The sequence below is a fragment of the Rhinolophus sinicus genome, linkage group LG01 (assembly GCF_036562045.2).
Source record: "Rhinolophus sinicus isolate RSC01 linkage group LG01, ASM3656204v1, whole genome shotgun sequence".
Lineage (NCBI taxonomy): Eukaryota > Metazoa > Chordata > Mammalia > Chiroptera > Rhinolophidae > Rhinolophus > Rhinolophus sinicus.
Genome location: NC_133751.1, coordinates 193,345,486 through 193,358,322, shown reverse-complemented (window position 1 = coordinate 193,358,322; position 12,837 = coordinate 193,345,486). Strand labels below are relative to the sequence as shown.

At 44.9% G+C, this 12,837-nt stretch overlaps 1 protein-coding gene across 3 annotated transcripts in view; it reads left to right on the top strand.

Moving 5' to 3' along the window:
• NHEJ1 (non-homologous end joining factor 1) overlaps nucleotides 1-11,061 on the top strand; it is a 71,357-nt gene extending 60,296 nt beyond the window's left edge. The window contains exons 6-8 of one of the 3 annotated variants that reach the window (XM_019741873.2): nucleotides 9,288-9,405; nucleotides 9,987-10,105; nucleotides 10,557-11,061. In XM_019741873.2, the coding sequence (XP_019597432.1) occupies nucleotides 9,288-9,405; nucleotides 9,987-10,105; nucleotides 10,557-10,631 (312 nt within the window). In that variant the 3' untranslated portion in view covers nucleotides 10,632-11,061. The remainder of the gene's footprint in view (nucleotides 1-9,287; nucleotides 9,406-9,986; nucleotides 10,106-10,556) is intronic. The other 2 variants (XM_074313696.1, XM_074313700.1) reach the window with 2 other exon arrangements.
• The last annotated feature ends 1,776 nt before the right edge of the window (nucleotides 11,062-12,837 follow it).

The following is a 12,837-nucleotide window of genomic DNA, read 5'->3' as shown; positions in this document are numbered from 1 at the left end:
CATATATTATATGGTCTTTTGTGTCTGGCTTCTTTCACTTACCATTATGTTTTCAAAGTTCATCCATTGAAGCAAGTATCAGTCCTTCATTCCTTTTTATGGCAGAATAATATGCCATTGTGTGGCTAGACCATGTTCCGTTTATCCATTTGTCGGTTGATGGACAGTTGGGTTGCTTTCACTTTTGGGTTATGAATAATGCCGCTATAAACGTTCATGTATGAGTTGTTGTATGAACATATGTTTTTAATTCTTGTGGGTATATACCTAAGACTGCAATTGCTGGGTCATATAGTAATTCTACATTTGTTGACGCCCTGCCAAATTGTTTTTTATAGTGGTTTATCTTTTATTAATAAACTTTTTAAATTGAAATACAAGGTGCATACAGAAAGTACCCATATCATAAGCACACAGCTAGAAGCATTATTACAAAATGAACATAGCTGTATCATCAGCACCCAAATCCGGAACTAGAAAATTTCTAGTACACAGTTTCTACCACCTCCAAGGGTAACCAGTCTCCTGACTTCCAGTATGATGGATTAACTTGCCTGTTTTGAACCTCATATAAATGGAATCATATGGTATACACTCTTTTTTGTTTGACTTTTCACTCAACAAACTGTTTATGAAATTTATCCATGTTGTGTGTAGCAGTACTTTGTTAATTTTCATTTCTGTATAATATTTCATTGTAAGACTGTACCACAATTTATTTATTCATTTGTGTTGGGTACATACATGAAAGTGGAATAGTTTTTTCATAGTTATGCATATGTTCATATTTAGTAGATACTGCCAAACAGTTTTCCAGAGTGACTCTATCAATTTATGCTCACATAGGCAGCATATGAGAGTTCTGGTTGTACCATGTGCTTGGCAACACTTGTATTATCTGCCTTTTCCCTTTTAGCCATTATAGTAAATACATAATGATATCCTATTGTGTTTTTGATTTCCCTAATGACTTAAGACATTCTGTACATTTTCATGTAATTATTGGTCATTTAGATATGACCAAGTTCTTTGCCAGTTCTCTGTTGTGCTATTTGTCTTTTTCTTATTGATTTTCAAGAGTTCTGCATATATTCTGGAAACAAGTCCTTGTTGCTCATATGTATTGCAAATATTTTCTCTCACTCGCTCGATTTTTTGCTCTCTTAATTGTGTCTTTTGAGGAACAGAAGTTCCTAATTTTAATGTAGTCCAGTTTCTCAGTCTTTTCCTTTGTGATCTGTGTCCTGTTAAAAATCCTTTACCCACCTAAGGTCATGAGGACCAGGCTTTGATCACCAGTGTGTGTGAGAGAGAGAGACAGACAGACAGAAAGAAAGAGAGAGAGAGAGAGAGGCAGTACATCACCCTATAGAGTAAGATTTTACAGGGTGGAAAGGACTCTGTCACCCTACAAGGAGCAGGCAGGGTGGGGGCAGGGAGCCCATGAGATCACAGCCACCATGGGCTGTGTTCCCAGCTGTCAAGCATGTAATCGGAGTGAAAGAGAATCCCTTTGGTGGTAGATGTCCTACAGAGAATACTACTGGGTCCTCTAAATCACCTCTGTACCCTACAGACCCAGCTGACTGCCTTCCCTTCTACACTAAAACAGGAGAAAAAAGAAATGAAATATGTACTTACACGCAGTGCCCGTGGCATGGGGCAGGGACAGAGCTTTCAGTGCCAGATGCCTGCCTCGTAGCTGTCATTTTCTTTTTGCTACTAAACCTGATGCTTTTTCCTTTCTGATTTCTACTACATTGTTTCATTTCCATTTGGGAAAAGGGTGGTGAGGTGGCTGAATTGGAGAGAGGTGCTAAACTATCATTCAGATTTGTCTCCCTGATAGGCTGGTCCCCTCCTTGAGCCAGAGCTGACAGGAACTGCTTGTTCTTCTTGGAGAAGGAATGGGAGGAGAGAAAAGAAGGAATGAGCGTTGCTACTGCACTTTCTGAGGGCCTCTAAGGATTCGTCCCCCCAGGAAACCACTTTTGTCCCCCCAGCCCCTTAGCTGCTCATTAGTCGCCTTCCAGACTAGAAAGCCATGGTTTGTGCAGGGGCTGGGTGGGGCTTCGGGACAGTGTAGGCTCCGGCCCTCCAAAAGGGAGGGGTTGATTAAGGAGTGAGCAAAGGGTCACAGCTTAGGCTGTACCATTTGCTTGTCACCTTGAGAAGTTCCACCTTGTCTAGCAAAACCTCCTTTCAGAGGCAGCCACCACAAAGGGCTCTTATGAGAGCAGCGGCCCCTGCCCCCACCTTCACTTCCACTCCCTTTACCATTATTTTTCTTTTGGGGCAGAGCTAAGGGGCCTTCCTGCTATGACTTTGAGGGGCTGTACTTATTTTAAAAGGAGATTTAGAGTCTAGAGCCTCCCCATACCAGAGATTCATTTTTCTGATTTTCTAGTTCCGTTGAAGGATTATTCAAGGGGTTAAGTCAGGCTTTCCTTCTCTGGAGGGCATTTTGTCTTTTCCCTCTATCAGCCTCTTGAGCTATTTGGAGATTTAAGAAGGGAGGTGAGAGCTAGCATCTAGTACAACTAGCCCTCAGAACAAGGGCCAGCCTTCTTCAGGGGGTGGAGGGTGGGAGGGAGAAATGGCTGTCTCACTGGTGATTCTAAGAGGCATCATGGTAATAGTGGTTCAAGGGTGTATTCTGGAGTTCAGCTTCCTGGGCCTGTCTGCCACCTCCCCATTCTGCTACTTTCCAGCTGTGGCCTTGGTCAAATTACTTAACCTCTCTGAGCCTCTGTTTTCTCATCTGCAAAATAAGAAAGACTTGAGTGCCCAGCTGACAGGGTCACTGAGGAGTTAACTGCGATAATGCGGTAAATGCTTAGCCGAGTACCTAGTGCTTTGAACACATTCCAAAATGTGAATCTTACTAGTATCATTCAAGCCTTCGATTCGGACCTCTCTATATGGTCTTTCTTCCTGCCTCCCTTCCCTTCTGACTGTGCGGTGCAGGGAGCTAGGGAAGGCTTCAAATGGAGCCACAAAAATCTGAATAATATAAGTAAGACTGGACTTTATCTCAAACTGTTTTGAACTCTGCACCTATCTTAGCTCCACTATGTTTCCAGCACCATGAGAGAGAGTGAGGCAGCAAAATTATCCCATTTTGAAGGGTGGCCACAAAGTGTAGTCAAATTAATGATTTGACTACACTGCAGACTCTCCCACCTTGTTTGAAAAGGATGGAGGGGTGAGGTGGACTATTACTAGGTGGACCTTTGCAAGGTCCCAAACCCAAGGTTAAGTACAGGCCTCTCCATGTTTTTTCCTTAGAGCCCCGCGTGGAGCGGGTGGGAGCTCAGGAGCCAGAGGCGGACAGGAGAGCATGGCGAGGTCAGCAGCGGCGGAGCAGAGTGGTCAGGGTAGGCCCTGTGCGGCACAGACCCAAACAAAGCGAAGCCAGACCAAACACAGGAGCAGTGTCAGCTGTCTCGTCAGCTTCCCACACGGTCTTCAAGGGCAGCGTGCCTTGTATACTTAGGGTACTGTGTTCTCCCACATCGCCGAGGTTGGTGAATAGTGAACTGAGAGAACAGAGGGGTATTCTGTGAGGGATAAAACAGAGAGACCCCTCGGGGTTGGATCTTGTCTGAAACTCAGAAACAGCTCATCTGCGTGAGATGCTGTGGGAAAATGTGAAGTAAGGAGAAGGGAGAATGAGATGAACATCGCCACCGGAGCTCTCTTTGTTATCCCAGTAACATTGTTTTTCCTCTGACCCTGAAGAAACTGTGAGATTAATCCCGTCAAACACCATTTGGCTGTTAACTCTTTGGATGACATATCTGCAGTTCATGTTTCTCTCCTTCCCAAATAGACTTTATTGAGTGTATTATTTTAACATGGAAATGCTGTAACGGAGTGTCTTGCACAAGCCACATTAGGGAGCAGGAAATGGTGGTGAGAAAGGGTTCCTGGTTGAAGCCTTGTTGGACAAGTTGGGCTGTGTGGAATCCTTTTGCTAAAATGTTTTGAGGAGCAAGTTGTTTGTGCTTTGTGTGCTCCTGGGGAGGGTTGCTTGACTCACCCCCAGAAAAGAGGGTGACGAGAATGAAAGGGAAACCGTGGCCTCCTCGGTAGGTCCTAAACATGGGGAGAATAAAGAAGATCTCTGAGAAGCAACAAGAGCAGTTTTGGGGAGGTCAGGAGACATAATATGTACTCAGCAGGCAACCTTTACAAATATTATCTTGTATAATCCTTCTGTCAGTCTTATAAAAGTAGGTATTGGTCTCCTCAGTTTTCTGGTGAGGTAACAGCGGTTAGTAACATAGCTGCTAACTGGCAGAGCCAGGATTTAAAACCAGAACCTTCTGATACAAAAGCCACACGGCCTTGGTCCTTCCAGAGACTGAGGAGTGGGCTAGCGTGGCAGTGGTGGACAGCGAACTACCCACAGGTATCTCCCTGCCCTGGGTTTGACTGGTTACTGAATTGTTAGAAGGTCATATGCTTTGGGGTACAGTGGGGAAAGGTGAATCCCTGGGTCAACCCTAGCTTTTCCGTGCACTGCAGCATTAGGGCATTTCTTGAGCTTCCTTAGCACTGGACTGGGGCCAGGCAAGGAAAGTCTCAGTGTGCCTTGCTAAGGGAAGGGACACATTTCTTGAGTACTTACTCTACTTTCATTGAATCCTTTCACAAACTCTGTGAGGTAGATGTTGTTAGTCTCACCCCCACCTTATCTATCCATCCCTCCACGTCTAGGTGGTCAGTATTTATTTGGTGAATAGATAGATGGGATGGGGGCACGAGTTCTATTTCTTGAAGAGTCTTTCTCCTTAGAGTCCCCTTCCTAAAGCATTTTTCTTGTTTCTTCCTATTTATCGTGGTAACCCTGTGGTAATTTGAGACCTTAGGAGACTCTTCCAATGCGCTCGTACCCCTCAGGGGAGCTGGTGATGATTTCCTAAACTGCAACTTGGGCTCCCTGGGCAAGAAGTTTGTATCCAGTACCAGCAGAGTTTACCAGACTGCAAGAGGTAGGAGAGGAGTTCTTACCCTTAGCAAGTCATGTGTGAGGGGCCCTGTTCTGTGGTCGTGACATTGTGACAGTCAGTGTCAGGGCCTTGGGGCTGGGCCAGCTTCTGGGGCTGATGCCACAACCAAAGACCTGCTCCAGGCTGATGCTGGGAGCTCCAGTTTGCTCGTTTCCCCTTTTTCTTCTAATAAATCTGTATCCTCAGCCTGTGGGCCCATATTGAGTAGCGTGAGCAGTGTATCAGGGTCTGGCCTTTCCTTACCCAGGACCCTAATGGTTTCTTTCCTGAAACAGCCCCAGAGGAAAGGTGGGATGAGACAGGAGAAGGTGAGATGGGATCAGATCTCTTATTTTAGTGGAAAGTGGCAGTTGGGCTCTCTCCAACAGTTCCTGTTGAGATCAGAGAGTAGGAGGGACTCTTAGAATTTCTGGACCACTGGGAGCGAATTTTAGACCTGATGAAGATGGGAGTTATTGCTAAGAGGGTAGTGTGGGCCGTAGGAACCAAGGTAGGCTTAGTAGGGACAAGAAGGGAAATAAAATGCCCTGTAGGATTTCTGTAACTTTGGTTTTCCTAAAGCTTCTGATATGGCTGTATAGCAGGGGCCAAAGTCCTAGTGGATGGAGATGGGAGCGTGAAATAGCTCTTGGAGACAGGAGAGTAGTATGACTCTTGCGGCTATTGAAAAGTCACGGTACTAGCAGTAAGCAGTGAAGAAGACCTGAAAGAATGTCCATAAATGTAGCAGGAAGCCTACAAAAGGAAACCTAGAGGAAGCTTCTGATTCCTCATTGTTGTATCAGTATTAGTTTGGAGCCAAGGAAACCTTGGCAACCAGTTGTATAGTAGAGAAAGCGACTTTGTGAAACAAAAGGCAATTCCCATAGGCATATCTTTAATTCAAAAAACGATGTTCTTGGCAATCTGGTGGATATGAATTTAGCCTTCTAGTCTTATTTCCCATGAGATACGTCCACATAGCCTGCCTTTTCACACCTTTGTGCCTCAAATACTTCCACCACATTCAGTCTAACCTTGCAAAGCTTAACTTGATGTCACCACCTCCGAAGCTTTTTACTGGACCCTCAGTCAGAATTCATCCCTTTCTTCTTCTCTGGGTTCCTTCCTTTTTACCTTTTGTTATAGGATAATGTTTGAAATATTTACATATATATATCTCTCTATCTATCTATCTATCTATCTATCTATCTATCTATCTACACATATATATATATGTATAAATAAAACACCTGCCCTTCTCCCACATGTGAACATAAACTCTTTGACACAGGGACGCTGACCTATTTCTCTTTGTACTAACTCAGTCCTGTTCTGAGGAGGGAAGAACCGTGCACCCATTTCCCCTCCCTCAGCCCCGTAGTGCCTGGCACACGGTAGGAATCTCAACTTCTTTGCTGAGTAGCATTGATTCTGGGTTAATCAGATGAAGACATTATACAGCAGAGCATATTACACAGTATTCTTCCCCTCCCCACTCTGGGCAGTGACCCGCTTTGTGGCTGGTACACCTTGTTCCTGGCTCAATCGTACTTATAGCAGGGGGCACTGCTGTTTGCTTTCCTTAGTCCTGACTCCAGCATTGTCCCTTTGATCTCTGCCGCCCGCCCCAGCTCGCCCTACCATTGTCCAGCGCAGGGAGCTAAAGTTTCTCCTTCCCAGGCTCTGGCCTCTTTACCTCTTTTCCCTGGCATATTCTGCAGACAATGCCCAAGGAATCAGTGACAACTGGGAAGGGCTAGAATAGGGTTAAGGGTATGGCCTTTCATCCCCGGAGGGTTCCAGGTCAGGCTGGCTGCCTCCTGTTTATCCGTTCGCTTTTTTTCTTATCACCTGAAGGAGCTTGTCCTAGGCTGGATGGGAATATAGGCAGATATGAGGGATTGAGGATTGTCATCCTGGGAAAGGCTGTATTGCCCTTTTGACAAAAATTCTGCGGTTCAGAGAAGTAAATAGGGTAATCATTACATTTGTGGGCCCTGAAGCCAGACTGGGTTCTCATCCTGCTCCACCACTTACTAGCTGTGGCCTCCTCAGGAAAATGGGGTCATACTATTGCCTACCATGTTCATTCATTCATAAATAGTTATTGCGCCCCTGCTATGGGCCAGGTTGTTCTAGGTGCCAGGGAAATAGCAGTGAATAAGACAAAAATAGGTTAATACTTTAAATACGTAGAACAGTGTCTATCTAGCACATAGTAAATATGCAGCAAATGTACCAATATTCTTTGCCTAGTACTTTTCTGAGGATATATACTCACGGAGGATGCCCATTGATAGCAACTGCAGGACCAGATCTCTCTGAGAGGAGGGAGGGCTAATATGTACGTACTAGATTTGGACTCAGGTCCAGGACAGCACTGGCTCTGTGACCTTCCATTTCTGGCACTTCATTTTGAGACTAACTCTACGAGCTGGCTAAAAATGACCCTGGAAAATTTATGAGTCTGTTTAGTTCCATAGAAAGGGCAGGAGATGGCATGGACTGCCTAGATTCTGCCTAGCCCATGTGTTCAAATAGTACAGTGCCTACCACGCTGTGTATGGGTGATGCTAAGAGAGGCCATATCTCTTGAGCAATATGAAAGGGCATCCTAGAGACATGAGCTATAAGGAAGGAGAACAGCTGTTGGCCTCTCCACTGTCAGGGCTTTCTGGCTGTGGAGTAGAGGCGTGGGGATAGGAGAGCAGAACCTGGAAGGAGAACAAGGTGAGGTGGGGGTGTGGCCTGAGAGTTTGCCTTCCCTATGTCAGTTCATTCCTCAGGGAATGCTGCTGGAGAGAGCTGTTTTACTCCTAGTGTGATTACTAGCTAGAAGTAAAGTTTGGACTCAGGGCTTCTGATTCATTACCTGTGGTTTCCAGTGAAAGTCCAAGACTGGTATAATCTTTATGGGAGTTGGGTTAGAGTACAAATGTATGTTACGTTTCCTGGGAATCAACAAGTTTTTCAGCTGCCACCATACACAGGGAAAGATATAATCTTGACTGGTTCAGCCACTACTTCCCTGCTTCTCCCGCTTTCTCTCTTCCATCCTTCACCCACAGTGGTTTTTCAGAAATGAATGCCCTTATAGCCCAGAGAAAGTGCCCTTGACGAGAGATATGGGCCGATCCAGGATTTGGGGTTGGTTGCCATATGAGTGGCTGGCATGGCTTCCTTGGAGACCTGCTAACTTGGCTAGGAACCATGAGGATTTGCATGCACAGGGACAGATGAAGGAGTTCTGGGCCCTTTCCAGGATTCTGCAGTGCAGCCAGGTTTGGGACCACTGGATACCACACTCTTTCATCTCATTTTTATTGCACTTTCTTCGGTCTTCAACATTATTTCAACTCGGTTCAGCCAAATATATGAAAGTCAAACTAGCCAAAGCATTTTGCTGTGAATATAAAGCCACAGTTCATTCTGTTTGCAGGAAACATGTAAATATAATGTGATTATAACAGTGTTTCTCAACGTTTTTTCATTATCACCTCCCTAAGGAATCTTTTAAGACATTTTTTTCCTAATCACCCCCCTTAGGAAATGGTAATATCAAAAATATACCAAAATTCTGTGCATGTATATCTGTGCTTTATATTTTAAAAGAGTAAGTTTTTTTTTAACCCCATAAGAACCAATTTTCACCCCCCTTGGGAGAAGTATCACCCACATTGTGAGTTTGTCGATTATAATAAAACACAGTGGGGTCGCAGTAGGGAGTATAAAATGTCAGGTAAGCCTCCAAACTTTTTAAACTTTATTTCTCTCATCTCCTCTAACTGAACGTCACAACTCCACAATTTCTTTTTATCCCCCAGTCTGTTATTGCCATATTACCATATTGCTCTCTCCCCTATCCTGGATTTCACTATTCATCATCATCATTTTTCTCTCTAGTATGGAAGTTTATGGGGGAATTTAATTAAAGTAGCAACTGTATAGCTCAGGGACAATTTAGGGAAGGTAAATTCCTAAAAATAGCCCTCTAAGAGGTCATCCCTTTGACAGAAAGAGCCTAGAGACCTATGGTGTATTCATGGAAGAATACAGTAAACCTGAGTATAGGAAAAAATTAAGATATACTTTGGAGTTGCCTTTCAGAGGAGATTCCCCAAGAGGTCTTCATATTGGTCCCAACAGGCTTGGATATGGGTGCCCTTTATGGGATCTAACTTCTTTATATAAATTCTTTTGGAGTTGATGTCAGTTCTGCCAGTGGAATATCGAGTCCCTTTTGTCTGGCAATATAGTGTAACCAATGACAGCATCTCCTCTCCCCTGTAGAAACTACCAGCGGCATGCAGTGTTGGTGATGGAAGACACTTTGTCACAGATCTACAGGATCTATATATGGCAGTCACCAGACAAGAGGTCCAAGTGAGGCAGAAACATCAAGGTACTGGTGAGTGGCTCCAAGAGTACTTGGTCTCCCAGGGTTAGAGTTAGGGTCTAGGTTTATGCTCTCCAGGTTCATGGTAGCTCTAGCCCTTGTGAGTTTTTAACTTTAAATTAATACAATTAAATTAAATTAAATTCTTATTTCCTTCTTTGCTCTAGCCACAGTTCAAATGCTCAACAACCACGTGTGGCCGGTGGCTGCCAAGTTAGATGGTGCAAATACAAAACATTACCATCGTTGCAGAAAGTTCTAGTAACTGGTCTAGGCACTTAAGAGAATTAGTGAGATAACCCGGAAAAAGAGGAGTCTCCCCATCTGAGACATGTCGGGAAATGAGTAGAAGACCAGTTGGTTATATTGTGTCAAGAAATCTCTTGTCCTACCTGGTGAAAGTGAACCTGGGGAATCTTCATAGTAGAAACAGGGCTTTTAAAAAATCAGCTGGAAGTTGGATTTGTGGCTGCTTCTGTCTGTTTATATATTAGCAACCCCTGGCGTTTCTCAGAATGCTTGGTAAATTCTAATGTCTTCCTGGTAAGAGGAAGGCATTTGTCACTATCTTCCCTTGATCTTTCTGATTTCAGGAGATCCTGGGACCTCAAGCAGCGCCTCCCCACCAGGAACTGATGGCCAACTTCTGAACCAGCCAGAAGAGCCGGTTTCCTCAGCACCATCCCTCCCAGTGCCTGAGAAAGAGGCCACAGTGAGTCACGAGCAGCTTCTTGGATGGTGTTCTGGGTTCTTGGAAGTGCCACCGTGTTGGTACGACCTTACCAATATTGGGACATTTTTGTCATCAGGCTTCCAAATTGAGGCTTTCTATATGGAGAGTCACAGTTTTTTAACTCTTCCTTTGCTGTCTCCTTTCTGCAATTCTTGTACTAAATGATGGACCTTGACTTCTTTTCTACCTGACCCCACTTCCAGTGGCAGTCCGTGGGGTGGTTCCCTGGGGGGAAAGGGGGAGATGGATGCACACGTCTCCTGCGTAGAGCCTTATATCACATTCACTGCCTGACGTAGACTTCAAGACACTGTCAGCCTCTTCAAGAAGGCCTCTCCTAACCAGAGCCGTGGGAGGAAGGAAGTTCCTTTCCTAACCTAAGGGGTACTCTTCAAAACCCCTGTTCATTTTGGGTTTCTTTCTTTCCTAGGGTCCTTCAGACTCTGTGCAGAGACCTCAGCTATCCAAGGTCAAGAGGAAGAAGCTAAGGGGGCTCTTCGATTAACTTGTCACTGTCTCAACTGCTGAGGATGGACTTGGAGAATAGTGCCACCTTGAAGGAGCGCCAGTGGCGGCAATACCTCTGACACAATTATACAGTCAGAGGCAAGACGACTGAAGTTCACATTGACAGGCCACCTGAATGGGTCCTGTTAACCGAGGGGATCCTGGCTCCATCCCGTCGGGCATTGGCCTTCCCTGTCCGAGCTGAAGCCGGTCTCTGCAAATCCCATACACTCCTCTTCTGTGGTGAAGGTTCTCTAGACCCCGGACGCTATCATGGACTCTAGGTGCAGAGGGCAAGTCAGCAGAAAGGCACAACATGCTTGGGAAGCATTGCCTACCTTTCTGAAGAGTCCCTAGCCAGTCCCAGGTGCTCCTCAGAGACCCACTTCTCTCTTCAGCATGTTATAAAAACCACTCATACTCCCCTGCTTTTGAGAGTACTTATTCTGTGGAACACGTAACCCACTTCACTTTACGGTGTCCCTCCCCACTTGTCTCTGGATGAAATCTAAGCCCTCAGTTTAGTCCCTCCGGTTCTTCTTATGCTTCTCTGCTGTGGCCTGTGCTCTGCCTCCATGTGGGAACTTTGGTCTGGAGAACTCTGTCCATGGTGGGCACGAGGCAGAACAGATGGCGGCTGCTCTCCTTTGCCCAACTGGATATGGGTTTTTGGTCTGTTTCCAAGGCATAGACAATAGATTAAACCACAATATGGGATTGAAATTACAAAGAGCTCCAAGCACCAGGGCCAAGATAGTTAGCTTCCCACTGGAGTGGGAGAAAAAGGAATTTTACTTTCCCATCCTTCATTCCACTTCAAATAGCACAGTAACTAGAAGAGCTAGGAAAGGTAGGATGACAGGGAACAGGAAATGGCCACAGGAGTTCTCTGGGACAACAGAATTGGCCTAGAGAACGCATAGCGCTTGGCAAGAAAAAATATAAAGGCTGTGTGAGATAGGTAGAACCTTAGACATTTAGAAAGTCAACTCTTTGGGCACATCTAGCAATATTTAGCGGACCAGGATTGGCAAAGTTCCGTGGCCTTCTCTCTAGGTTTTCCTATATAGGTAAGACCATATGAAACTTCACCTTGGAGAGACAGGAAGCAAAGTAGAACTCACATGTTAACTGGGGGCTGTTAGGTAGAGGAAGGGTCAGAGGCAGAACCCACAGAGGCCTTTTCTGGTTTATTTATCTGTGATGGTCAAATGCTTCCTCATTCTCATATCCTCTCTAGCTGGGAGTGGTGTTTTTGTCCTCATGTCAAGTCATGGGAGAGTGGACGACCCAAGGAATAATAAAATAATAGTGATTATAATAAAATAATAATAACATTTATTGAGCATTTAATGTATATCAGGTACTCTAATAAGTGCCTGACGTTGAATCCTCACAGCATCATGTGAGGAAGCTACTGTTAACCCACTGGGAAATGGAGACTTGAAGTGATTAAGTGACTTATCAAAGGTTACACAGCTAATAAGGAACAGTCAGAATTTGAACCCAGACAGCTGAGTTGTTAAGTGCAGTATTCTGTACATCATTGCAGACATTTTCCAGGAAGGATGTCAGGTCCTTCTTTCCTGTCTTCCACTGTTACATCCATCTCCTCTGACCCTGCTTCCTTTTAATAGACTCTTATTCCTCATGGGTTCTTCAAGACAGGAATCTTGAGGACTCAGGACTTGCCCTGTGCCTTTACCTGCTGGCAGCGCCTGAGAGCTCCCCCGGGGTTCATTCCCCGTTGCTGCTGATAACTCTCTACCTCCAGACCACAGTGTCCCATTGGCACGCCCGTAGTCATACCTATCACTGAAGTGAATTGGGAACCAAGTAAAAACAACCTGTAAACGGCTCACTTTGTTCTTTAGTTTCTTTTTGGCATAATTTAGATAGCTAGATTTCAGGATCTATAGGATATAGGACCACATGGAAAATGGAGAGACTTTCCCAGCAAGCTGGGAGAAAATACGGGTTCTTCACTTTGGATAATCCCTCTGCCCTAAGAGCACAGTCTCTAGAACTGGCCTTTTTAATTATAGGGGGATAAGAAGTTGTGAATCCCCCCAAATTATAAGTGAAACCCTAAGAGCATAACTTTTTCCGTGTTTGCAAAAGAATGTGTACTTTCAAAAAAGGTTAAGGAAGAATATGCCTGATGACCTCCCCGCCCATTGCCCACTGTACCCCAAAGGTTGCTG